The sequence below is a fragment of the Pygocentrus nattereri genome, chromosome 18 (genome assembly GCF_015220715.1).
Source record: "Pygocentrus nattereri isolate fPygNat1 chromosome 18, fPygNat1.pri, whole genome shotgun sequence".
Classification (NCBI taxonomy): domain Eukaryota; kingdom Metazoa; phylum Chordata; class Actinopteri; order Characiformes; family Serrasalmidae; genus Pygocentrus; species Pygocentrus nattereri.
The window spans coordinates 27,347,304-27,374,217 of record NC_051228.1 but is presented as its reverse complement, the minus strand read 5'-3'; the positions used below and the strand labels follow the sequence as shown (position 1 = coordinate 27,374,217).

General features: G+C 36.9%; 2 protein-coding genes across 6 annotated transcripts in view; one reads left to right on the top strand and one right to left on the bottom strand.

The window, feature by feature from the left end:
• The window catches only part of syk (spleen tyrosine kinase), a 99,811-nt gene that overhangs the window by 54,271 nt on the left and 18,626 nt on the right, over positions 1 to 26,914 (top strand). For 2 of the 5 annotated variants that reach the window (XM_037547265.1, XM_017697347.2), the window contains exons 2-3: positions 8,797 to 8,915; positions 16,854 to 17,075. The gene's annotated coding sequence lies outside the window, so the exon portion shown is untranslated. Of the gene's footprint in view, positions 1 to 8,452; positions 8,470 to 8,539; positions 8,558 to 8,796; positions 8,916 to 16,772; positions 17,076 to 26,914 lie in introns of those variants that run through there. The other 3 variants (XM_037547264.1, XM_037547263.1, XM_017697346.2) reach the window with 3 other exon arrangements.
• Positions 5,384 to 9,246, bottom strand: LOC108427298 (GTP-binding protein Di-Ras2). Its single transcript, XM_017697349.2, has 2 exons — positions 9,074 to 9,246; positions 5,384 to 8,173 (listed from the first exon to the last, which is right to left on the bottom strand). The coding sequence occupies exon 2, from the start codon at positions 8,156 to 8,158 to the stop codon at positions 7,559 to 7,561; it is 600 nt and encodes a 199-aa protein (XP_017552838.1). The 5' UTR covers positions 8,159 to 8,173; positions 9,074 to 9,246; the 3' UTR covers positions 5,384 to 7,558.

Sequence of the window (26,914 nt, the reverse complement as noted above, 5' to 3'; positions counted from 1 at the left end):
AGGAGCTGAAGTCACAGCCAAGATGATTTTATGATATTTTTAGCTGTTTAATTCCTGCTTACATTAACATTGAGCACTGTGACTGCTTGCAGTTGTAGAGTGGTAGATTAGTGTTTCTTTTAAGCTACACTAATGGACACTGGCTCAGGCCGTCCGAAGAGAACCTGGTCATAAAAAGGCTTTGCGGCTAGCAGGCTGAGTGAGTGCTGGCAGGTGCTCTATTATGTTGTCTAAGCCACTTCACTCTGCAGTAATGAGGCACGTGGGCTGATTAGTCATATCTAATACCACATCTAAACCTCCCCCATCCAGCCTTCTCTCAGTCTCCGTCAGCACACTCACACCAGGCGCTGTTTGTCTGAATAAGGAAGGACTCTGGAAGCCTCTACTAGTGAACATCAGTTCAGACTAGATGAAGGTTAATGATTAAAATGGGTTGGTGATTAATCTCAGATCTCAGTGCTGTTTTAGTAATCTTACGTCAGCTCTTGTCCTTTCATGTAAATCTGCTCTTTTTAGTAAAGGCAGTGGTTTCACATTAATTACATTTGATTGGTTAGCTGGTTCTTTGCATATTATTATTATTATTATTATTATTATTATGCTGTTTTGAGCAGCTCTTTCTAGACGAAATAAACACACAACAGAGTCTCAGTAACATATCAACAACATGATGCAGCAGAGGGTACATTCAGCAGATTATCAAGAGATTTTTAATTAACTGTGCAAAATTTTTATATAATCTGCTGAATTCAGTTTTTTGCTTTATTTATAGAGTCCAAGTTTGTATCTGTAGATGTTTATCTTGAAAGGTCACTGAACATGTAATAACAGATTCAATACAAATCATTAACATCCTCAACAAGCTGTTATAGATACACTGCTGACACTGTTCTGTAAATGGAGTTTAACTGGATTAGCTGTGGGTTAGGATTAGGTTTTCAGTTGAGGTTAAGGTTAGGGTTAGGATTAGGGCCAGGGTGTGGGTTAGGATTAGGTTTTCAGTTGAGGTTAAGTTTAGGGTTAGGATTAGGGCCAGGGTGTGGGTTAGGATTAGGTTTTCAGTTGAGGTTAAGGTTAGGGTTAGGATTAGGGCCAGGGTGTGGGTTAGGATTAGGTTTTCAGTTGAGGTTAAGGTTAGGGTTAGGATTAGGGCCAGGGTGTGGGTTAGGATTAGGTTTTCAGTTGAGGTTAAGGTTAGGGTTAGGATTAGGGCCAGGGTGTGGGTTAGGATTAGGTTTTCAGTTGAGGTTAAGGTTAGGGTTAGGATTAGGGCCACGGTGTGGGTTAGGATTAGGTTTTCAGTTGAGGTTAAGGTTAGGGTTAGGATTAGGGCCAGGGTGTGGGTTAGGATTAGGTTTTCAGTTGATGTAAGGTAAGGGTAAGGATTGGGGTGAGGATTAAGGTTAGGTTTGGGTAAAGTTGGGTTTTGCTTAATAGAAATAACACATCAAGTTCACTTTGTTAACATAACAATACAGATAATTAATGTAAGGTATGTATTAACAGTACATCTACAAGATATTTACCTGTTTACACTATTTCACTGCTGCTACGTCATATGTTAAGAGTTTATTAATCACTTAAGCGGCTTAGAAAATGTGTGTGTGTGTATTATTATATTATTATTATTATTATTATTATTATTATTATTTCCATAATAGGGACATGTTTTTTAGCCTGGTCCTATTAAGCACCAACCATCCAACCATCTATTCAATAGCTACACTTTTAAAACAGGGTTAGGGTTAGGGTTAGGGTTAGTATGACAAAGAGATTTGAGAGTGCAACAAACCTTGTTTCACCAGGCCAAGGGTTCTTCCTAAATCCTTTACATTCTATAGAAGTTCTTTAAACCTTAATAAGGTTTCCCACATCTCATTTCCAAAAAATGGCAGAAATGATTTTCCATAAAAAATGTGGTTCTTATTTACACTTTAAAAATGGTCCTTCCAGGTTGCTTTAGAAAAGGCAGTGATTTTATTTAGAATGATTAAATGATTCTTTACATGGTAAAGTGGTTCTTCAAATAAATAAAATGTTGGCCCAATAAAATGTTGGGGATATGAGATTTCGTTCTGACAGTGAAAAATGTTAGATACTGTATACTATGCAAGTTAAATAGGCAAGCACATAGAAACAATTATGCTTCTTGTACACAAGGGATGGCTTAGAAACAGCTTCATCCACCATTTTTTGAGTTTGAAAAGGAAAATGTCCTCCAAAGGTTCATCTAATAATCTTCACTTGAGCTAATCAAGTAATAGAATGGCCTTAGTGATGGCATCAGGGAATCCCCGAGGAGAAATGACCAGCCATGTGAAGGAGGCCATGCTAAAACCAGTATTGAAAAGGGCATAGAAAAGTTTTAAAAACATTTATTCCAAACTTTTAAGCAGGTATCTGCAGTATTTCACAGTAAACAGCCTAAAATCAGACACAGTATCAACATCCTCAGGATATTTAACCTCAATGCTTAATCTGAGTTAACTTCAACACTTTCTAATCTAAAAATCACTCGTGGTCACGCTTTGTTCGGCTCTCTTTGAAAAAAAGCCTCACAAAATCAAATCCATCAACACCAAAGAGTGGAAAATGACCAATATAGACTAAATTAGCTTTCGGTTTAGAAGCTGAAGTCATATCCAAGATGAGTTGAGGATATTGCGGGCTGTTGAATTCCAGCCTACATTAACATTTAATATTGTGATCACTAACTGTCTAAGTTTCAAGTACATAGAAACTAATGCAAGAAATGCCAACAAATTCAGAGCACTGTAGCATCGAGTGAAGCTGAGTGTTAACCACACTCAAACCCACTAGACAAGACTGCAATAAGACAGTAGAGCCATACACAAGAAAATGATTTGCAAAAAAAATAAGTAAACTGACTTTATAATATATCGGTTCCATTCAGTCCATGTGAGTTTTAAGCTGTAGCTCACTTTAAAGTGTATCCATTAGGCGTAACTTTCTGGGAAATGTGAAATGAGTCTATCTGCTAATCGAATTTATGCAGCCTAAACGAATTAAGCAGCATCATCAGTGCTTTCAGGACATGGACGTCCACTAAAATTATAATATACACATCAGGGTTCCTTTCAACATTGAATAAATAACCAGTATTGAATAAAGCCTTAAAATGCAATTGGTTTTATTTTCTAAAATTAAGACAGCTACAAATAGGGGGACTTTAAATTACCTTGTGCGACTTGCCTTTTCCGCTTGAGGTGCCTTTCAGATGACTATGTGAATTAACCATGGCCTTCCCACTCCAGACCGAGCATAATGCGGGGGAAATGCACAATCCCTTTTCAGCTCTGTCTCCTTTTGCCTGAATGCAGAATGAACGTTATTAGATTGCAGCAGCAGGGATACGAGTTTAGCATCTAATCCCATTAGATGGCAAATGGTAAGTTTTGGCAGATATGTTCAGCATCTCATGAAGATTCAACTGACTCCACTGTTGATCCAGCATCATTTGTTGAATTGTATATATGTATGTGTGTGTGTGTGTGTGTGTGTGTATAAATAATATACATACTCCTTGTGTTTACACAAATTACACATTTTTTGGGTACACTTTGCACTTTGTTGCTCTACAATTATAGTCAGTAGGCTGTAGGACCACCACAGGACCACCTCAGAGCAGCTATTATTTGGGTGGTGGGTCATTCTCAGCAGTAACACTGACGTGGTAGCAACATGTAAGTGAGTGTTGCTGGTACAGGTGGATCAGACACAGCAGTGCAGCTGTGGCCACTCACTGTCCACTCTATTAGACACACCTACCTTATTGGACCACCTAGTAAATGTGAATTTAGATTGAATTAATCTGTCCCTACATAGTTTGCATTACTCATCCTCAAGTCCTTCATCAGTGGTCGGTTTTTGGTGACCGAACTCTGTTGGTTGGAGGGCTCATCAATTAAACCAGACATTTTTCTCATATTCATCAAGAAAGTTTAACACAATATAAAGGAAAAAAGGTATTTTCAAATTATGTATTATGTATTTTTTCTTCTCTTTGTGGTGATAAATATATATATATGTTTATATGATGTTTCAGTAAGGTTTTCTGTAGTTATTGTTTGTTGGTTAAGTTAAAAGTTTATTTATTGTATTTTTTTCTGTTTAAAGCATAGCTAAAATATCTTTGTGATGTGTTAGTCAGGGAATATGAACAAACAAAAAATATCTGAATCGATAATGACCAGACATGGTAATAAACTGCAAGTAAATTGCCAAATTTGCAAGCATAGAAATGACCTAAAGTCATCCGTATGGTTTAAGAGCTTAAAAATGTTATGTAATTCCTTAAAAAAGAATGTGCAAATGACAAAAAACATTTAAAATATCCTTTTTAATCTATTTGCAAGATCAAATCTAAAATGCAACATATTGGTTTTTAGGTTTTTATCAGTACCTTGCTGTTGGTAAATGCTTACAAATGACCTTGAAGTAGCTTCCAAAGAACTAGTTATATTTAGACGCATCATAAAATACTTTGAAATACTATAATTTAAGAAAGCATTGTTATAGCAAATTGCAAGTTACTGCAAAACACAGGCATCCACAGTTTACAAATGTGACCATTAACTTGCATTTAGTATGTTTGGTCATTGTGTGTTCAGATTATATATTCCTGTTCATTTCATCCACTTCATTAACTTAATAATTAAAAAGTACACATTCCTAATGCTTACAAATCACACGTTTCTATTTACCACAGCATTTATACATTTGTTTGCTGCTAGTAAATAAACTGTTAAGAAGCAGATCTTAAGATAAAGTTTTACCAAAATATGTTATTGGATTAGAAATATCAAAATCTTTTTGTGTTTGGTGTGATTATAGCCTAGAATCAGCGCAGGTTTAAATCCCAGGACTGGCTGGGTGTTCCTGGATGCACCCTTGGGCTTAAACCCCACTGCCTCAGGCAGCGCTGCTCTGCTGCTCTCACACTGGGCATAGTTAGGAAGCAAAATGACAAATTTGCAGTGTAGAATTAATAAAGTATGTAAAGTAACATTCCACCTGCTGAATGGCCTCCTGAAGGAAAAGGTTAAAAATGGTAATATAGTTAAATAGCTAGCTTCCCCCAAACGGTCTAATATCTACAGTGCAATGAGATACATGCTCAGTCTTTAAACGACAGAGCAACAAACATACAAACACACTGTAGTTGTGTGTCATACAGCCTTTAAATGTATCTATATTTTTCATACCTTTATCTGTTTAAATCCGTGCTTATGGATATTTTTAATATTTTACATTAAAATATGAAAGTATAATTTTAAATTATATATATATATATATATATATATATATATATGTGTGTGTGTGTGTGTGTGTGTAAATATCATCTTCAAATATTCCAGAATCAAGATCAAATGCTTAACTTTCTTTATTTTTGTGACTTATATACAATACTATATAAACTTGTAGGCACACATGATGTTTTACAGGCATTTCATCAAAACAGTATAATATTTGCTTTACAATTCTGGCATAACAAACAGGCTCGAGAAACTTCAGCATTGAATCTAAGCACATCCCTCACCCAAGTAATACATACCATCAACTTTTGTCGGCACAACTTGTGTGCCTATAGCTAGAGACGATTTTTGGATATAGGTGTCTGGTCATCTACTGCAGTTCCACTATGGCAAAGTCTATCTGCCATTCTTTACGTCTTCTTGTTACGAACTTACTAGTGACATTCTTGTGACAATACAGCACTTAATAACAGATAAATAGCTATACTGTACCTGTCGTACTGCACGCAGTACTGATGTAAAGAAAGACAGCCAAAGCAGCAATATAAGTTAGCCGGAAAGCCAGATTCTACCATTATAATTACAAGACCCATCATGCTAAAATATACACATTTGAGTTATTCCTCTCAAAAAAGGTTGTACTCAGTTACTGATATTTGGAAACATAATAGGTTGTTAAGTATGGTTGTGGGAAAATTACAGAAGGTTTTTTCTGTGTTAGCTCTGCGCAGCCAGTACCTGAAAGCTCTGTTCTGCTGCTGCTTGAATCATGCAATTAGACCACAAAGCTTAATGTAATGTTTCTGCCAGTTTCATTGGACCAAACGACTTCATAACAAGGTTAATTGGACACAAGGTTAGTTTATCTGTAAATAAGGTTTTAGATCTGGGATATATTTTTCTGTAAGCTAGCATTTTTTGTAGGTGTTTATATTTCAAAGGAAAAAGTTTTTTTTTTCGGAATGTTTTTCTTTGCACTGCAACATTTACATTTTCACTGGTAAATAAACAAGTAGTCTACCTGTGGGTTTAGTCTTGCACCATGTGGATGGTTGAAACTAAATTGGCTCTTTTAAATGTCTGACCAATTTAAAAGATTCATTTCAGTTTCAACCATCTGCTCAAAGCTTATCATGGTTGAGCTGTTTTGTGTTTATATTTTGCATCTGTATGATTTTATTTCTGAAGTTTAGCTTCTCATACTGAAGGCTAACAAATGCTTAATCTACAGAATATCAGCTCAGTCAGTTAATGTTTAAAACATATGCCCAAAACAAAAACGATGATGGCATTGAGCTGCACTGAAGATATACTCTGTAAAATATACATCAGACCTTTATCAAATTAAGAACGTTATTTCACAGTCAAAGGTTTGGAATGTTATATTCAAGGATTGCTGTCTTCCTTGATTAGAAAAAAACATGACATTATGTCCTATCCAGTCATATGACTATATAGAAGATTTTTTGCATTTCAAGTGGAACTGAAAACTATAACTTAGAGAAAGTTTCTGAAAACATTCTACAATTGTCTGTAAGGATGATCATTATCGTCTGGCTCAGAACTATTTTGAAATTTTTTGTTTCACCGCAGATTCCAAATGATTTCAATTGTAATATACCCAATTAAAAAACCTTTAGCAGCTCAATCTATAGCTTGGTGATTCTTGAGCAACAGCAACTTTCACACATATTGCTTTGTTTAGCATGGATCTTGTGGGCCACATTATTCGTGCAGAAATGCTGTCTAAAATGATCTTTTTTGCATTTCACCTATCATAGGTCTTTCTTATTCACAGTTGCAAAAGGTAGTGGTTAGTAGTGCCAATTAGCAGACCTTGAAGTTTTGTTTTTGTTTTGTTTACCCGGATCTTAACGGTGCAGTCTTTGGAGGATGAGAGAGGTTGCCAAGCACTAAGCATTGCAGTTGGGTTCTAAGATCTGGTGCAAACCTGCAGTGGGTGAAAGTGAATCCACCCTCAGGCAAGCACTTTGGGTATCATGTCTTTTGAAGCATCACTGTATGAAGTGAATTTGAGAATGGTTCTCCAGGGTTTTCTCTATAAATTGTCTTACATGTAAGTGATGGTGAACCTCAACATACTAGCCATCTCTTCCTTCACTGAGTGACTCTCCAGTCCAGGGAAATGTGTCATGGTTAAGCATGCGTCCCTCTCTTTGTTAGGTGTAAACGGTGTTAGCTAGAACTGCTAGCTCGCGAGAATCTGTATGTCCTTGCTTTCCCTCTGGCCAAACCCAGAGTTTGGATACCGGAACGCTTCACATGACGACACACTTGCCCTTTAGCTTCTCGGCCCGTTTCTGCTGCTTGTTCTTTTTGCCATCGATCTGGAGGCTGACAGTCCTGCGCTTCTCCAGGTTGAGCAGCTCCTGGAAGAGCTCCTTCACATTGTGGTTCGTCTTGGCTGACGTCTCCATGAAGGCACACTTCCACCTTTTGGACAACGCCTCACCGTCACTGGTGTCCACTTCCCGGCCACTGGTCTCGTCAATCTTGTTGCCCACCAGCATGATGGGGATGCTCTCCACATCACCCTTGATCTGACAGATTTGCTCAAAGATGGGCTTCAGCTCTTCCAGGGACTGCTTGCTGGTGATGGAGTAGACCAGGATGAAGGCGTGTCCCTTGGAGATGGACAGGCGCTGCATGGCAGGGAACTGGTGGCTGCCCGTGGTGTCGGTGATCTGCAGGGTGCAGATGCTCTTGTCACAGCTGATTACCTGCCTGTAGGTGTCCTCAATGGTGGGGATGTAACTCTCACGAAAGGTTCCCTTCACAAAGCGTAGGACCAGGGAACTCTTGCCAACTCCTCCAGCCCCAAACACCACCACGCGATAATCGTTGCTTTGCTCCGGCATTGTTCTTTGTGAGGTCTTAAAGGGAGAAGAAACAAAATAAGAGATGTAACATGGTGATCGGTGAATGTATTTTGAATTTTATTTAAATTTTTCACATTAAAGAAAAACAAACCAATCAAAAGATACAAGACTTTACGTGTAGAGATGCTCACATATATTCTAAAAGGCACTCTACAACGACAGCAGTTCAGAAGATCTCCATATTCCAACGTGAAGTGGCACTGCATATACATACGCCAACCCAATAGCAACATCTCTTTGCCTGGAAGAACATCTACACCATGTATACCGCCATGCGTCAGCCTACGAGGGTAAATATGAGAGCTAGCTCCACATCATGGGCTTCACCGTCTCTCTTTACTGTATAAGGAGGTCCTAAAGTGGTTTAAAACATTGCTGGTTAGGTTCTCCTTCGCTTTAAAACGCTTCTTTCTGGGAAACAGATCAGAAGTGTTTTCGTTAACGGCTTGTTTGCCGGCCAAAATGTAGAAATAGCTAAACGTTGCTCGTAGCTGGTGGTAAGGATAGTTTCCGAGCGCGCGCACAGCTAACGATAGTTTGGCGGTTTTAGCGGGACACCGTCTGATTTTTTTTCATTATTTTAAATAATTTATTTTATTTATCCTATTTTTTTTCAGTGTTTGAAGCTGTGATGCTACCAGACGTAACGTTAGCCTGCTGCTGATGCCAGGCAGGGAGCGAAGATGCAGAGATGCAGCAAAGCGCTCAGCCACGGAGGGAAAGTCCGTAGCATCCTGTAAGTACGACGTCTCTGCCACTTTCACTGACTCTTTGGCTTCACAGCACAACGAGGCTTAACTGACTTCTTTTACCGAGAGGATTAAAAACAAGTCGGCTGAGAACGACAGGGCGTAGCCGGTTATTTTCACACACAAACAAAACAGAAAGACTCACCTCCAAACAGCGGCGTATAGAGAGAACTTCACACGTCCGTCATGATAGCGTTACTGCGTCCTGAGGTGGAGGCGATTTGGCGTGCTCGTGCTCTTCCCTCCCTCATGTGCGAACCGGAGCCGGCGTTGAAAACCCCATTTCGAGCACGGACTCGGATATTTAAAGGCAAAATAAAATAAATAATTAAATAAATTGAAAAAAAAAAAACGAAGGGGAGATTCGCCTCCCCGCGTGACGTCACTCTCGCTGACGTAAGGTGGAATCTCACTGCTTTGCTGGTGTTTTGTTTTTCTCCCCACCTGTATTCCGGAAAGCCCCGCCCTCCGCTTGCTACGATTGGCTGATAGTAGCTCGCTCTCTGCGTTATGATTGGCTAGTACTTCGGATATTCAATGAGTAGGATTTAGTGCTGAAGGAAAGCAGAGTGAAAACAGTGAACCGAACGGGCAGCACAGACTGCTGTTGCTGTGCATAGCCTTTTTATATTGAATTAAAGGGAGCTGAAGCCATGCACTTACTCTGCTTGCTACTGTTTTAAACCGTTTTTGGTTGTGGCAATGGCAACTTTATAAAAACAAGGTTCTTTAAGGACTTTTTAGTAAATACACTGATTAATATAGAACCATATGTGACAGTGAACCATATGCATGCTTAAAGGTTTTTTGTAATGGTGAAATGGTTCTTCAGATTGATGGAGAATGTGTTGTATATGGGCCTGTACAGAACCTTTTAAAAAAGTTTATATGTATAACCATGTACAACATATTTTTCATCGTTCTGAAGAACCATTTCACCATTTGAAGGAACACTTTGAGCATGCAAATGGTTCTCTGGGTGTCCATGGTTCTATAGAGGCATTGTCTTTACCAAAGAGCCCTTGAAAAAGAGTGCAGCAGATAAAAAAAAGACTTCAGTTAGATTTGCTCTGGTTCAGATTGTATCCCTAATCTCGAGTTTTACTGCACCCCTTGGTTATAAAATAGACCTGTAACAGCAGTGCAAGTGAAGCAATAAAACCGCATGTATTCTAAAGAAAATACAGGCAATTTGAACCCATGGATGACATACATTGTGCTAATGTATGAACACAAAAACATGATGAAGTGGCAGTTCTCTTGGATAATTTACAGTATAAAAAATATGACTGCGTATGAATACGAACTACTAGCCAATCCTCACGCAGGAGGGCGGGGTTTGTCGGAATACGGGTGGGGAAATAATAATGAAGAAACCCCCCCACAGCGTGGGCAGCTTGCTGGGAAGCCAGCGCTGGGAACATCTAAAGTAAATGCGTTTATCACCACCATTTATCGTCAGGTAGTTAATTAAAAATCTACCCTCTCCTCGTGGAAGTCCTGTGGCATCATGGCATCATTAAATGATAAAGAGTGTTGTGTCTATTTATCAAAGATGAAATGACAGCGCTGATCTTCAAGGGGTTACAGTTAATCTATAATACCCACAGAATAACAGTATATGGACTTACTTATATATTGTGTTGTTCTGTGTAGGGGAGTTTACATACATATCTGGATTACATGTAGACAAGCATACTATTAACAATAATATTATTAATTATAATTAATTATTAATAAATAGGCTACCAACAAATATTTCTCAAAGGGACAAATTATATATATATATATATATATATATATATATATATATATATATATATATATAGAGAGAGAGAGAGAGAGAGAGAGAGAGAGAGAGAGAGAGTGAGAGCGATTTGGAATTATTTTTCATAGTTGTTACACAATTATTAAATATAAATTAAGCTGATGGTTTATTTAATACGGCCATCATATTAGTGCTATATACATGTGTCTGCCACAAAACTGTTTTATTGATAACAGTGATTCTAAACATTTGAATGGAAGTTTATTTATTGCTGTGTTTGTTTATTTCTGCTGTTGCTTAGCCTGATTGGCTGCTAACTCCTAAACATCCATGAGCCTGTTGGTATCACTCCTGTGCTGAGATTGGTCCAGTGTTCAAATAACATCTGGTCATCTGGTAATCTTTTGGTGGTCCCTTTTTTGATGGATGGGTTAGAGAGTGGCTGATAAACATTGCAGCAGCAACTGGGTCATAGTCTCTTAATTGTACACCTACAGATTGCATCTACATGATATAGTACTGTGCAGGAGTGAGAGAGCACGCTTTTATTTATACACTATCCAAAAACAACCATTAACCAACTTATGTTTTTTTCAGCGTCGTAAAAAAAGTGGTGTTAGAAAAAAGACTTTTGTACATTAGATTATGTATAAGGGACAAAAATGTAGATTCAGTGTAGGTGGACCTAAACTGGTAATTGTACGAGTTATATATGGAGTTCCACAGAACATTACACACTTCCTTTCACAGTTTAATAATCTCTGGGCACTAAACTATTGGAGGTATTCACACTTCTCCAGCTCTTTCAGGAAGTTGCCGTCTCTTTCACATCTGCACTTCTAAACATGCACGACAACATCGCTGAATCTTGTGATTGATGGATTATTGACATTCGTAGGGAAGTCAGCTCTTCATTTGTACTTAGTCTTAGATTTGCATGCTAAATGCTATAGGAGGTTTTATTCCTCAGACGTATGAAGTGTTTTTATGTAATTCAAGCAAGTGAACATTGATATGGGACCTTCTTATAGCTCTAGAGTTTCTCTACATGCCTATATCATCTTGTATGCTGCAGTTGTGCAGTTCAACTTGGTTTCCTAGGTTTTCCAAGGAAAAACTCTTGGTTTTCCAGAGTTCCGCTCCATTGGGCACAAACTTCTGGTTATTTTATTTTTTTAGTTTGTGTAGAAAAACTGACTACATGAGGAGCTGCTAGCCACCTGTCACTGTTAGAGGTTTAGATGACAGAGCAGACAAACTGCAGGATACCTACATAAGCTTGTTATGACAACTGACATAACTGTACATAAATGTTCATAAATGCTTATTCTAATACACATTATAAAGGCTGCTTGGGCTAGCTTTGATCAAAATTGGCAGATGTATCCTTTGCAGTGAATGGTGCCTAATCGAATATGAAATTTGAAAACATTCATGTATGGGTTATATCAATTGTCTTGACAAGCTTATGTAGGTGTCATGTAGTGTCAAGTGGCTTTGAACAGTTACAAGCCAAAATGTCTTTCATATTGACATTACATTTATGGCATTTGGGAGATGCTGTTATCCAGAGTGATGTACGGGTTTAATCATGTACAGAGGTCAATGCAGGACTAGGCATCTAGCCTCAGCAAAAAATTGAACACTAAACATCATTTCTGACCATGTGCGGGGCAGAAGTGTTACCCACCACACTAGCCTAACCTCTCATAAAGGAGTATAATATTGTTAAGGATTTTTGTTTAACCCTTTAAAAGGCTGGCAGGCACAAAGTTTTATTACACACCTCTATAACCTAAGAATAGCTCAACCTGTTAGCACTGAGGTCCCTGAGTACTAAGCAATAAGCCTGGGATGTTATGGGGTTAATCAATCTGACATTTTAAGTTTGATTCTTACAGTCCATCATGCAAAGTTCAACACTTTCTAATATACAAATATCAAAGGTCATAGTCTGTCTTTAGCATGTAAACATCTGTACTTAGCACATTTGTTTATTTGTTAATGGGAAATTCCACAGTTTTTTTTCATTTCTGAATAATGAAATGATTATGATCAAAACAAAGTCTTTCAGAGTGGTTTGGTGTAAAAGGCTCTGTTCTAGAGAAACTTACTTAGTCAAAACTGTCTACAGTGGTGGTGACAGGAACCAGACATCTGAAGAGGTTAATGTGTCTAGAAACTACTTCACAGATAGTAATTTGATGATATGGTTATAAATATGTTGCCTGGTGCTCGAGACATTGTTTTTGTGTGATAGCGCTGAGACTGGCCTAAGATCCATGTTACAGAGGTATGCCTTTATCAGTGGTCCCCCCACTGTTTGTTTTCAGTTCCTGTTTTATTGTTGGTTTTTTTTTGGCTTTTTTATCACCATTTTACCATCATCACCAAGTAGGTTCACTAGTTGCTTTTGACAGTAAATAAAATATAAAGTGTATTTGTAGCCATCCTGTCTTCAGTTCCTATCACCACCACCACTGTAAAGAAACCTCAGTCAGCAAGTTTCTCTAAAATGAACCATTTCACATAAAACTTCTCTGAATGACTTTGTTTACATCTTAAAACTGATATTCCCTCTTTCTTTTCCCCTTTACTGTATAAAACACACAATACCTGAGCTATGCTTCAAAGTATGGATTGTTTTTTTTTTTTGTTTGTTTGTTTTTTTGTCCTTAAGCCCACTTCTGCCCCCTGTTGGTGATTGGTGGTATTTAAAGCCATTTAATCTCATCTGGGTGTGTATAGTCATGCTCTGTGCACCTGGAGAAAATGATCATTTCCGGGGGCTTCCGCTGAGCTTGCTGGGGTCTCTAAAAATAGTCCGATGTATGAGCTCTTTACCTCTGCATCCTCAGATTGCTGGATGAAAAGAGAAAATGTTTTACCGCAAAGTAAAGTCATGAAAAAAGAAGAAAAAAAGCATTTGGAGAGTTGCCACATATGAAGCTGTAGCTGCAGCTGAAGCTAGTGCGCTGAGTTAAATGTCACACAGTTGCAAAATACTGTGAGACGGCTTGATTCAGTCTCCTGAGAACAGGCTTTTTCAGTCACACTCAGTCAAATGTGCACATGTTTAATAGAGCTGCTGATACTTTGGAAGATGTTTTTCAGTCATAGTCATGAGCTAAAAGGCTAGTCAAAGCACAACCATAGTAACAACACTAATAATTATAACAGTTGTTAATATTATTGCGTTTATTGTTGTTGTTGTTGTTTCTGGGGGTCTTCCTGCTGCTGATGCAAGTTATTAAAAAGTGATTATTAATAAATACTGAATGTTTAACTGCCTTAAAGGGGTCATATCATAGAAAACAAAATTTTTAATTTATTTATTTTATTTTTTTGTCACATATTCCTCCATTCAGCTTACAGGAATTTAGCCTCGCCCCTTCACACTGAAGCTATATGGAGTGTTTTGGCCTGCATTTTGAATGAATACAGGTTAATCAGCCAATTAGAATCATATCATTAACATCCAGTCAAGTACAAAAGTTTGGGCACTCCTTTCTAGTTGAAAGTAAGTTAGCATTATCTACAGAGACACTTCTGCACATCTGAATGCACAATGTATTTAGCTGGTTAAATAAACATATTAGGAGAAAAACAAAGCCGCTGGTGCAAAAGTTAAAGCACATTTTATATTGTACATTTTATTTATCTTCACTTAGAAAATCAACAAAATGTATAATTTGACTGGGAGAGTTGAAACTTTGGTGTATGACTGTATTTCAGCCCTAAAGGCAGAAAAAGCAGCTGGGATAAAGAGAGGTTGGAAAATCATCAGTTTGTGATAAATAAACCCACACAAACATCATAAGTAAAACTCGGTATCGATACAGTATCATTCGTTGCACTATTAAATACTGTATGCTTTATTATACACTATACTGCATGATCCTATTTTACACTACACTGTACTTCATTATACTGTACTACATAAAAAAGTAACAACTGGCTTTTTATGCTTTGTTTACAGAAAAATAATCTATTACTTTGAGGAAGTAAGTAAATCAAGCTGCCTTACAATTTTGACTTTTATTCATCTGACAGAATGTAATACGTTGATTACTGCACTGTTAAGTTACTATTTGATATTCAAGGAACTGAACAAATATGAATCAGCCGGGATACTTACTTTCTTATGTTAAAGCAACAAACCTTTTTCACAGTGTGTGAAGAAATATATAATACAGAAATATTTGGTCAAATGTACAGATTTGTGTAGGAAGGGAAGTAAACATGACGCAGGTGTAGTGGAAGAAGGCAGCATGCCAGAACCAGGCCACTATCACTAAACATCACGACTGGCTTCACCTCACTGATCTGTATCACACAAACACACTACATACTGCTCTTACTGTAACATCCCACAAAATCACTTACCATACATGCAAACTCTCTATGGTGCTTATATTTCATATATACCCTAATCCTGCACAATGCAGTTAATTACAGGCATAATTCTATATTATATTGTTATTATTATTATTATTGTTATTTTTATTTATCCTTCTAGGTAGTAGATGACAATATCCTTCTTTTTTTATTTGTCATTCCCGCCTCGTGTTCACATTTGTTACGTTTATTGTAGTTCAGTAATGTTTTGTGTAGATAATGCAGTACTTATTTATATACTATTTTGTATGTTGTCAACCAGCCGTGCAGTGCAACAAGAAAGATTTAAACCCAGCAAGTTGACTGTTATTAAAGAAACAGAAAAAAATAAGACAGAAATGTATCTAAGCTCTATTGACACATGCTGACTTTTTATTTTTTATTTCTGCTTTTTATTCGTTATGTTGGCAATCACTTTTTCTTTTTTCCTTTTTTTTTTGCTTTTGTTTGCTGGAACCAAGAACTTTCAAACCTCAAGCCAAGCCATCATATGACACAGTGACTGAAAAGCTATTGGTCATCTGATTTCAGTTTCATTTCATTTGGCTTTCTAATAGTCTAGATTTGCTCTTGTCTGCTCTGCCGGTTACTCGCAGCTCGCAGTCACTCAAAGACACTCTGCTCTAGTTTCCTGTACAGTGAAAAACAAACAACCTCTTTATTGTGCGTCATGTTTCTACAGTTTATTTGAAGGCCTGTATAAGTCAAAGAATCCTCTGATTTGACAAAAATGGAGATACAAGGTTTTGTTCAGTGAGCAGTGATTTGATTAATAATGGTCAGGTTAAATAAGTGAATTTCATATAATTATATACATTCATATACATTCATATAGTCAGAGATAATCCACATTCTTAAACAGTTAAATATAAAAGTTCTTTGCAGCAGTGCCATAGAAGAACCACTTTTGGTTCTTTGAAGAACCTTTCAGTGAATGTACAAAGAGCTGTGACTGTAAATGAGGTGTGTTTTTAGGTTTAAAGAACCTCCACATATGGTTGAACATCATTTAAAGGTTTTTAAAGATGCATTATTTTTGAGAATATACTATATCAAATGTTGCTGTAATAACAGTATAATAATATTGTAATAATTAAATACAATAAGGTATATCAACAACACATATAGTTTATATAAATAAAAAAATCAGCAAAGATTAGATAATTAGAAATATATACATATATTCATATATATAATATATGAATATAACATATATTCAATAAGGTACAATATAAAATATTTTATAGGATGTACACACACACACACACACACACACACACATATATATATATATATATATGTAGTTGCAGTCACAATAAAATCTCCAGTTTTGCATTTTGGTCTCTTTTTTTTTTCTTTTTTCACATGAATCTAAAACACCAGTTCCATTGTGTCTTTACATTGAGTCACACTTTAATGATGTTGAACCAATAGAAATAGCCCAAAAGGACAACATGTACAAGATTCTTTCATTACTATTCAAAGTTAACGCTGTTCTTCCTTCTGTGATCCGTTTGGATATATGAGGCTTTGTCTTGACAGAAAGTACCTATGATAACTTAAGAACTTTTTCACTTTACCATGTGCACATTCTGCCGTGTCTTTGCTTTAGATAAAAGGGGAAGTCAAGTTAAAAAAAAAAGAAAAACACTAAAGGAAGTAGCTACAAGTAACTTAAAATGAGGAAGCTCACCAAGAGTTCCAGTTAAAGCTGTTTCTTTTTTAGATGTGTGACAAGTTTATACTCTTTGTTTTACAGGGTGAACGCCTGCTTGGTTTTGGATGATACTTGCATACCCTGTCAGCTCGTCACGCTAAAGATCTTCTCTTAGACTGAGGGGTCCTGCTGCTGCTGCAGTGTTTGAACTATCCAGCTCATTTTTGGCCATACCACATCCTGTTCAACAAGACAGCACTTCAACATGGTCGCCATAGCGCACTGCCTCAGCCTCAAGTAGAAGAGCGGGGTAAACTCTGTGAGGTAAAGTCATGACTCTTTCAATATGGCTTTATTTTACTGTAATAATAGCTGTATAATAATGTACATTTTTAAGTAAATGACCTGTCCATTTTCTTATAATGGACATGGTGCTGTAGTGAATGGTGAAAAGGCCGTAAGTGACCCAAACCTAGACTAGTGTGGGGATCATGAATTGAAATTGTGACACTTTCTAAACTCTGTTCAGACTTTCGGTTTGAGATGATGGTGTTGGTAGAAAACACTTACAGTAAAGATTTGTTATGATCTATTAATAATATGTGTTTCTGACAGTGTATTAGTTTGAAGACTGACGGTGAGCAAACAGAAGCTATGTGAATATGCAGACTCACAATAGCTCTAAAGGAAACATTCTTGTAAATATTTTTTGAAATATGCAGGCTTTATTCTTCACAGCATGTAACGAGTGTATGTTGTGGCTGATATATCAGATTTCGCATTAGTCACTCGCTTTGAAGCCATGTTTGGGTGGAAGAATCTTCTAGAGACATTTGTATAAACTTTATACAGTAGGGCGCAACCTAGCACATTTCGTTTTTCTACTGAATAATTTAAATGGTATTTAAGCAAAATAACGTTTTTTATTTATACAACCTACACAGATTTTCTACAACTGAAAATGTGAGCTTTGTTTCTGAATAATTCAGCTAAAAGTGACAGTAGTGCAAATGCTACCGTTTACCCCATAGGTGAGGTTAATAGAATAGCAACAGACTAGGGGCTAATTGCAACGTTCACTAAAAGTCTGATAAATCAGTGCAAACCCACTTTGTTACTAAAAATGTAGGTTTTTTTTACCTATTTGCATAATTGGAAAAATCCAGTAACTTTTACAATTGTGTTGAAATTTCATGATGAACAGATCAACAGAACTCATCCAAAATGACGTGATATGTCTTGTTTAATTAACTTCCAGTGAAGTTACAAACCTTTTTCCTTTCTCCTGCAATTTTGAAGATAAAGGTTTTGTTCCAGTGGTAAAGTTCAGTGCAGTGCAGTTCTATTCTGTTTGAACTAGAACTTTCTAATGCATATTTTCTGTTTTATTTACATCTGTAGTGTATTTCTGATTAATCTGAAAAAGGTCTAAAAATTAACTGTTTTGCTTTCATATGGGGGAATATGGACTTCTCTCATTGCTTACATTGGGCAGATTAATTGTAACACTGCATTCATACTAACTCCGCCATGTATAGGCTGGAGTTTAGCCTGGCGCACTCTCACTGTGACCTATTTATATGCCTGAAAAAGTTATTTTTGTAGTATAAAATTAGTTTTCAGGGTTAATCTTGAGAAATCTTTAGTTAAATTTAGTAAAAATTCAAAGATGATGCTGCTATGGAAATATGATAACAATCAAAATTGTACTTGAGTCAGTTTAACTACATTAAATATTCCCAAATATTTTACCTCACACTAGCTTGTGCCCTGCTCACTGCTACTGGTAACTTCATTTTTAAGAAATCTTTGTATCATTAATATTTGCATTGATTTATAGATATAAAGATATTAGTAACCGGTATGAGTATGATGTATGATGATGAACAACCACACGTATTATTCCTTGGGAAGTTGAGAAGCAATGTTTTGCAGGTATGCATGGTTTTTAAAATGGGGCTCAGAAATAACAGAGGTTATTGCATTTCTCACTGAGGAGAGCCATTAGCCTCTTAGCATTACATTTCCGTTAAATGCATATTATTAAAGAACTATTAGAGTATTATCTACATGATAAAAGTTCCATAATCTTGCAGAAAGAGGCAAGGTCTTGTAGGTAGTGGTTTGATATGAAGTTGTTCAGAGTGTTGGTGATAGGAACCAGAAATCTGAAGAGTTTAAAAGCTGCTGCACAGAAAGTATGAAAGTAGCGCATGAAGTGGCTGTGAATACCCAAGACATTATTTCCTGATAGTTGAGAAATAAAATGTAGGTTTTTAAAAAAAGTGGTGGAGGGATGCATACAGGGTGTTGTAAGGCAAAATAGTTCCTAAGGAATATTTTTCTGTTAAGATTTACAACTATTTTATTATTATCAGCATTACATATAAAACTGTAGGTTCAGTGGTCATTTTGGATTGTGAATAAAATGTGAAACTGCAAAGACATTTAAATTGTCAAGGATTGCATCCTTTGTTTACATCTTCGAATTATGGCAGCATGTTGGAAAATCAGTGGAATTCCCTTTTAATGCTGACCTTTCATCTCAGCAACAAGTGTTTTGTAAGTACTGAAATACAGTAATGAAGGACTGGCTTTCACAGGTTCAGCATCATTCTGAAATAGTGGCAAACCAGTAGATCACGCTGACACTGGAACAGAGAGGTGACCTGCGGTGTAATCTGATTTCTTCATGTGTTTAATTTAGAAAGTTGCCGCTGTTTTACTGTTTGGTCTGAGGTACCGTTACCAGAACAATGGCCTTTTGTGCCCAGTGAAGCTGTCTGCATGGAACCTTTTGTGGTCAGGGCTGTGTGTTCGGAGAGCCATGTCTGAACCTGCGCCCGCCTTTTTCTCTTTCAAGTACAAGTGTAACACCGAGGTTTTGTCAAAGTGCCTGAGGTGCACTGCGTTTTTGAATTGTGTCTGAAAAGGACAGCAGGATGGAAACCTTCCTGTTGCTTTATTTGACGTGTTTAAACTGTAAAAGCACACAGAAAATTTTCAGTACTCAAAAAAGGCAACAGATGGAAGATTCCAAGTTTTCTGAATCCAGGCTATATTTAATTGTTCGGAATAATGCCACATGTGTTGTACAGCTGTTACAGTGAGGGGTACAGTATGCAAAAGTTTGGGTAACACTAGTCAAATGACGTGCTGATTTTCTCAGTGAACATCCTCTGAAGGGAATACACTTAAATATGGTAAATGTTCTGCAAATTTAAGTGCACAGTGTCTTTTTATCTGCTGAGGTTAATGTTGAAAAAGGAAACATAAAATATAAAATGTGCAACAACTTTTGCAAAGGCTGCATTTTGTGTTGTATTTTTTTCCTAAAATGCTGAATTCATTCAGAAGTGTGTTCTCTGTAGAGAGTGTGTCTTATTCTCACATAGAAAACACAAATAAAATGTGTCATTTGAATGTTCACATATAACAGTGTGTTGGCCATGGCTAATATTGAACATCCCATCTAAAGTTAAATATACTTATATGCACAGTATTCCGATTGACATACATTTTGCTTCATGCACTTCATTTTCCAACTTTAATTTACTATCATGTGGCTCAGAAAGATTGTACAGTAAAGTCACTGTAAACATATTGTCTCTGTCCAAGTTAAAACAAGTATCTCCAAAAATACTAACTTTACAGGAGAGGGCAAAAACACTCTTACTTTTCAAGGTAAGTTAATGTAAAGAGATTTTATTCCAAGTGATTTTAGAGTATTTCTATTGGTCCATGTGTTGTGAAATTTTCACACAATGTACAAAACAGCTGCTGTGTTAAAAGATTGTAGCAAAATAAAATTGGACAAAAATGGAGATACATGGTTTTGTTTTGACAGCAACAACAATCATATTACAATTTATATTGAACCCCTTAAAATATCTGCCTTATTACACAGTAAAGCTTATTATTCAGTAACTACAGAGATTTCAATGAAAGCTTGTTGAGCTATTCTTAGCTTACAGAAGTGTGTAATGAAACTTTGGGCCTGCTGGTGACTCCCTGGCTATTTAAGAGGTTAATCTGACTAAAAACAATAAACACATCCACCTGCAAACCCTGACAGAGGACACAGCTATGAGTTAAATGAACCTGAAAGATGTTATGAACCATGTCACAACCCATGTGTAATCATCTTTGTACTTGAAAACGTGCAAAAACTCATGGCTTATGACTTACGACTTCTAATGCGCCAGCTGCTCAACTTGCTGTGCACTTAAAGAGGAATTCCAGCATGTAAAGCAGATGTAAGCAAAGTCATTTAGAGCGCTCTATTCGAGAAACTTACTGTGTCAGATTTGCTCACAGTGGTGGTGATGGGAACCAGACATATGTGTAAGTGTTCAATGCCTCTGAAAGATATTTCACAGAAAGATATTACATGTAATGCCTAAGAATGTCTGAGAAATTGTTTTATGCTAATTTTGAAATGAGTTTGACCTAAAACATGTATTTAAGGGTGGAGAGGTGCATGCAAGGCAAAATAGTCTTTTTTTGGGCATGTAAATAACTCATAGTGAGAGCTAGCTAGGCTAAAGTACAGCCTATACATTTTGGAGTTAGTCTGAATGCAGTGTTAAAATTAATCTGCCCAAAGTAAACGATGAAAGAAAACTTATTTCATATTCATCACTATTTTGCCTTCATCAACATTGCACATAAAAACTCGTGTAGAAGATACGTGTAGGTTCACCAGACTTCTGGTTCTTATCGCAGTTATCTAGATAACTAAGATAACTGAACTGAGAGTACAAAGTTTCTTTACAATAAGGAATTTAGCATAAAACCACTCTGAATGACTTTGTTTACATCTTAAAAAATGAATTATGCAAAACTACTGCAAAAAGCCAAGCAAGAAAGGAATACACACTCTAACATTGAGGTGGGTAGGAACGTATTTTCTCATATTCCTGAGTATGTGTCATTGACATCGTCAGTACTTCTAGAAAAGGCCTGTCAAACTGTGGACCTTCCAGGCCAAAGTGCTGCGGAGATCAGTGTCGAGTCAAATCCAGAGGCTTTCATTGTCATTCCGAAACACAATGGAGTGAAATGACGTTCCTTCAGGACCATGGTGCAACAGGGAACAAAATAATACAGTGCAGACAAAGTGCAAGCTTGCAGACGTAAGTGTGCAAACATTAAACTAGAAACAGTACAATAAATCTGATAAATAAAACAGACATTAGACACAGTAAACAGACAGGATAGTGCAGCAACATCACAGCACTCATTTCTTCGCGTGAGGTAGTGAGGATAAGGTGTAGAGAGATTTAACATGCTGTGATATGGGATATACGCAGTCAGATTACAACATACACGAGCACAGCAGTTACTGAGGTAGAAATATACAGTACTTGAGAAGAATACAGCATTACCACCAACGTTCCAGATAGTCCAAGTAAGCGTTTACCCTCATCTAACGCTCTGAATTCAGCTAATAAAGGTCTAACTGAAGAGCTGGTGAGCTGAATCGGGTGTGTTTAATGAGGCATAGTGCCGAAGTCTGCAGTGTTCTGGCCCATGAGGACTAGAACCTGACACATGTTCTAGAAAACAACTGGATGCAACTTAAAAAAAGATTAGAGTCTGTAAACAACAACTACACTCTTAGCAAAAATGATTCTATATAGTACCAAAAAGGGTTATTTGGCTTGTACAATAGTGGAAGCCTTTTTGGTTCTATGTAGAAACCTTTTCAAAATGTAGAACCATCTACAGCACATTCTCAATCAGTCTGAAGAACCCTCTCATGGTGGAAAGAATCCTGTAATCATGTAAAGGCTTCTTTGAGTGTTCATGGTTTTATATAGAATCATCTTTTCTTTACTAAAGAACACTTGAAGAACCCTATTATTTAAGAGTCTAGAGTTAAGAGACTCAATAAATTGCATAGAAACAAGTAGCAGATTAAATGTCACAATCTGTAGTTTTCTTACTTTATTAACTTATTTTTTCCAGTTGTTTGATTTTCGCCCTCCTGTTCCTCAGTTTGTTTTTGCAGCAACTAAGATAAAATGTCATTGATCTCATATTGTTTGATTGCCTTTTTTAAGTGTTGTGCTATGGTTTTGCTGGCGCATTTTGTTTGCAAGCCTGTAAATGCTGACGTTCATATTGTGACGTTGTTTTCTTTTGTCAAAACCGACAAGTTTTCATTTTTGGGTTTGAAAACTATTACAAATCTTAATCTAATTATTCTTTACCCCATTTACTCTATTCCTGCTTTAGTTTATTCTTTAATTGATGGAGAAGAAAAGAAGTGAAGTAGCGTAAAAAAAAAAAGAAGTGTAAAAAAAAGGTGTGAGGCTGCTGATTGAGTCAGCCTTGACGCTCCGCTGCAGCACTTCATAAAGTGTGAGCTCACTTTAGAAAGTGTTCACAAATATGCAATGCACGCCCAGCAAGAAGGGTTCTGTATAGTATAGTACAGGCTCTTTGGCTTGTGACAATAGTGGAACACTTTTCAAAAATGTAAAAAAATAAATGTAAAAAAAAACATTTAATCTGAAGAACGTTTTCATGATATAAAGAGCTCAATAATCATGCAAAGCCATATTTATGGTTCTGTATACACTAATCAGGCATAACATTATAACCATCACCTTGTTTCTATGCTCATTGTCCATTTTATTAGCTCCACGTACTATGTAGGTGCATTTTGTAGTTCTACAATTACAGACTGTAGTCCATCTGTTTCTCTGCATACTTTGTTAGACCCCTTTTACCTTGTTCTTCATTGGTCAGGACCCCATAGACACAAAGCAGGTACTATTTGGGTGGTGGATCATTCTCAGCACAGGACGCTGTGGGCTGGATATTTTTGGTTGGTGGACTATTCTCAGTCCAGCAGTGACACTGAGGTGTTTAAAAACTCCAGCAGTGCTGCTGTGTCTGATCCACTCAGACCAGCACAACACACCCTAACACACCACCACTAGTATTACTGCGGTGCTGAGAATGATCCACAACCCAAATAGTACCTGCACTGTGAGAAACAGATGGACTACAGTCTGTAATTGTAGAACTACAAAGTGCACATATATAAGTGGAGCTGATAAAATATGGTTCTTTTTTTACTAAAGACAATTGCTCTATATTGAACCATGAACACTGCAACAACACTTGTATGATTCAGTGGTTCTTTTCATCTTAAAAGGGTTCATCTGATTGAAGGGAAATGTTTTATGTAATTCAAAAAGATTCTATACAGAACACTGTACACACATTCATGCACATTTCTATCAATCTGAAGAACCCTTTCATGATACAAAGAACCCTTTAATCATGCAGAGTGTTTATGGTTCTAGAGTAGGGTACTGAAGAACCCTTAAGGAACCATTCTTTTTGAGAGTGTACTGAAACATGCTATTAGAGTTACATGAAGAGCTCACTTTTTAGAGTGTAATTTCTATCACTCTTAAAAAATAGTTCTTCAAGGGTTCTTTAGTAAAGGCAATGGTTTTAGATATAACCGTGAACACTCAAAGAACCATTTGAATGTTTGCAGGGTTCTTTGCATGGTGAAATGATTCTTCAGATTGATGGAAAATGTGTTGTGTATGGTTCTATATAGAAACATTTTGAAAATGGCTTTATACATCACCAAAAAGGGTTCATCTACTGTCATAATGTCAAGCGGTTGACAATAGAAGAACCCTTTCCAGTGCTATATAGAACCGCTTTTCAAAAAGGTTCTACATACAGTCTTAAAACAGATGATGTTTTCATCAATCGTTTAATTCCAGTATGGTCCTGTGCTGGGATGCCACCTGTGCAACAAGTCTAGTCGTGAAATTTCCTTGCTACTAAATATTCCACAGTCAAGTGAGTGGAAGTGTTTGGCAATGACAGCAACTCAGCCACGAAGTGGTAGGCCATGTAAAATGACACAGCAGGGTCAGCGGATGCTGAGGCACATAATGCACAGAGGTTGCCAACTTTCTGCAGAGTCAATCACTACAAACCTCCAAACTTAATGTCGCCTTCAGATTAGCTCGAGAACAGCGTAGAGAGCTTCATGGAATGGTTTTCCATGGCTGAGCAGCTGCATCCAAGCCTTACAACACCAGGCACAATGCGAAGCATCGAATGCAGTGATGTAAAGTGCTGCCACTGGACTCTAGAGCAGTGGAGACGTGTTCTCTGGAGTGACGAATCATGTTTCTCCATCTGGCAAACCGATGGATTAGTCTGGGTTTGGCTGTTGCCAGGAGAACGGTACTTGTCTGACTGCATTGTGCCAAGTATAAAGTTTGGTGGAGGGGGGATTATGGTGTGGGGTTGTTTTTCAGGAGTTGGGCTCAGCCCCTTAGTTCCAGTGAAAGGAACTCTTAATGCTTCTGCAGACCAAGAGATTTTGGACAATTTCATGCTCCTAACGTTGTGGGAACAGTTCGGGGACGCCCCTTCCTGTTCCAACATGACTGCGCACCAGTGCACAAGAAAGATCCATAAAGACATGGATGAGAAAGTTTGGTGTGGAAGAACTTGACTGACCTGCACAGAGCCAGGCCTTCTCATTCAACAACAGTGTCTGACCTCACAAATGCGCTTCTGGAAGAACGGTCAAAAATTCCCATAAACCTTGTGGAAAGCCTTGTCAGAAGAGTTGAAGCTGTTATAGCTGCTAAGAGTGGGCCGACATCATATTAAACCCTATGGATTAAGAATGGAATGTCACTCAAGTTCATATGTGTGTGAAGGCAGACAAGCAAATACTTTTGGCAATATAGTGTATTTCATTAATTATGTTTCCATGAAACTAATGTAAACTGTACTGATCTGCCAGTCTAACAGCTTGTTCTAACATTTTGCCTTTGGGAACTAGTTGGTAGGCTGAGCTCAAAAGCTTGTGACCTGTAACAGCAGTAATAAATCAATCAATAAACTCATCTTTGAATATTTTAGTTTTCTATATTGCATCCCAAAGGCTCTTCTGTTGTTAGAAGCTTTTAGAAGACATTGTAACAGTAGAAGAACCCATTTTGGTGATAGATAGAACCTTTTCAAAAAGGTTCCATAGAGAACCACATACAGCACATTTTCCATTAGACTGAAGAACCCTTTCATGATGCAAAGTAGCATTTAGTCATGCAGAATGTTCTTTGAGTGTTCATGGTGTTCATTTGAGCGCTATGTAAGACTATTTTCTTTATTAAGAACTCTTGAGGCATCGTCTTTTTAAGAGTGTATGAGTGGGCAGTGCTTATAACGTTTCTGACACAGCCTCAGTGTTTCGGTTTCAGTTAAACTCGTGATAAATTTAAATCTTTCAATTTCATCTTGTTAAAGATAAAATTGAAAAAAAGTGCAAAATACCCTATAAATGATGATTTTGTGTATATTTTGCTTATTAATACCTTAATGAATGCCTTGAGTTTAAATGTATCATAATTCTCATAAATATATATATTTTTAAACATATTTTTATGATGGGACTGCAGTTTGAACTAAATCAGTAAAATGATTTATACATTTATACATGATGTGGGAAATGAATGGATGATTTTTCACTTATCTATTCCTGTAATGTGCACTTTACTGTTTCTATGTTAATGTACACTCCACAATTTTTAAACAAAGTTTAAACAAAGTTTTACTAAAGCATAACTGAAGCCATAAGATTGTACTAATGACCAGCAATGACACTTGTATGTTGTAATTGTGTATTATCTTTTAATTATTTAATCGCTTCTCACTAGTAGCTCATTTAAGTGGAGAAATTGTTAGAGTTTTTCAAAATTCAAATTTTTGTTCAAATTAGAGATGTTAAATAGATAGTTGAAGAGAAACTTACAGACTCCGATCTCTTTACAGTGGTGGTGATATCTGTTTTTTTTAATCTTTTTGTTTTGTCTATATTGTTGATTATGGCAGATGTGTAGTAAATATGAAAACACATTTCATTTAGGGACAAGTTTGCCTTTGAACACCCTACATGTACCTTTGTGCCATGAATGGATTAAATATAGAAATGTATAAAAATATAAATGCATTTCAGGCCAAAACTTTACTGCAAAACTACTGTAAAGCAGTGTCTCAGGCTTCAGACAGCATGATCATAAGCACTTTGTCAGGTAACGTTAAGAGGTGTCAAACTTATCCGATGTTTGGTTTCTATCACCACCACTGTGAACAAGTCCAACACATTA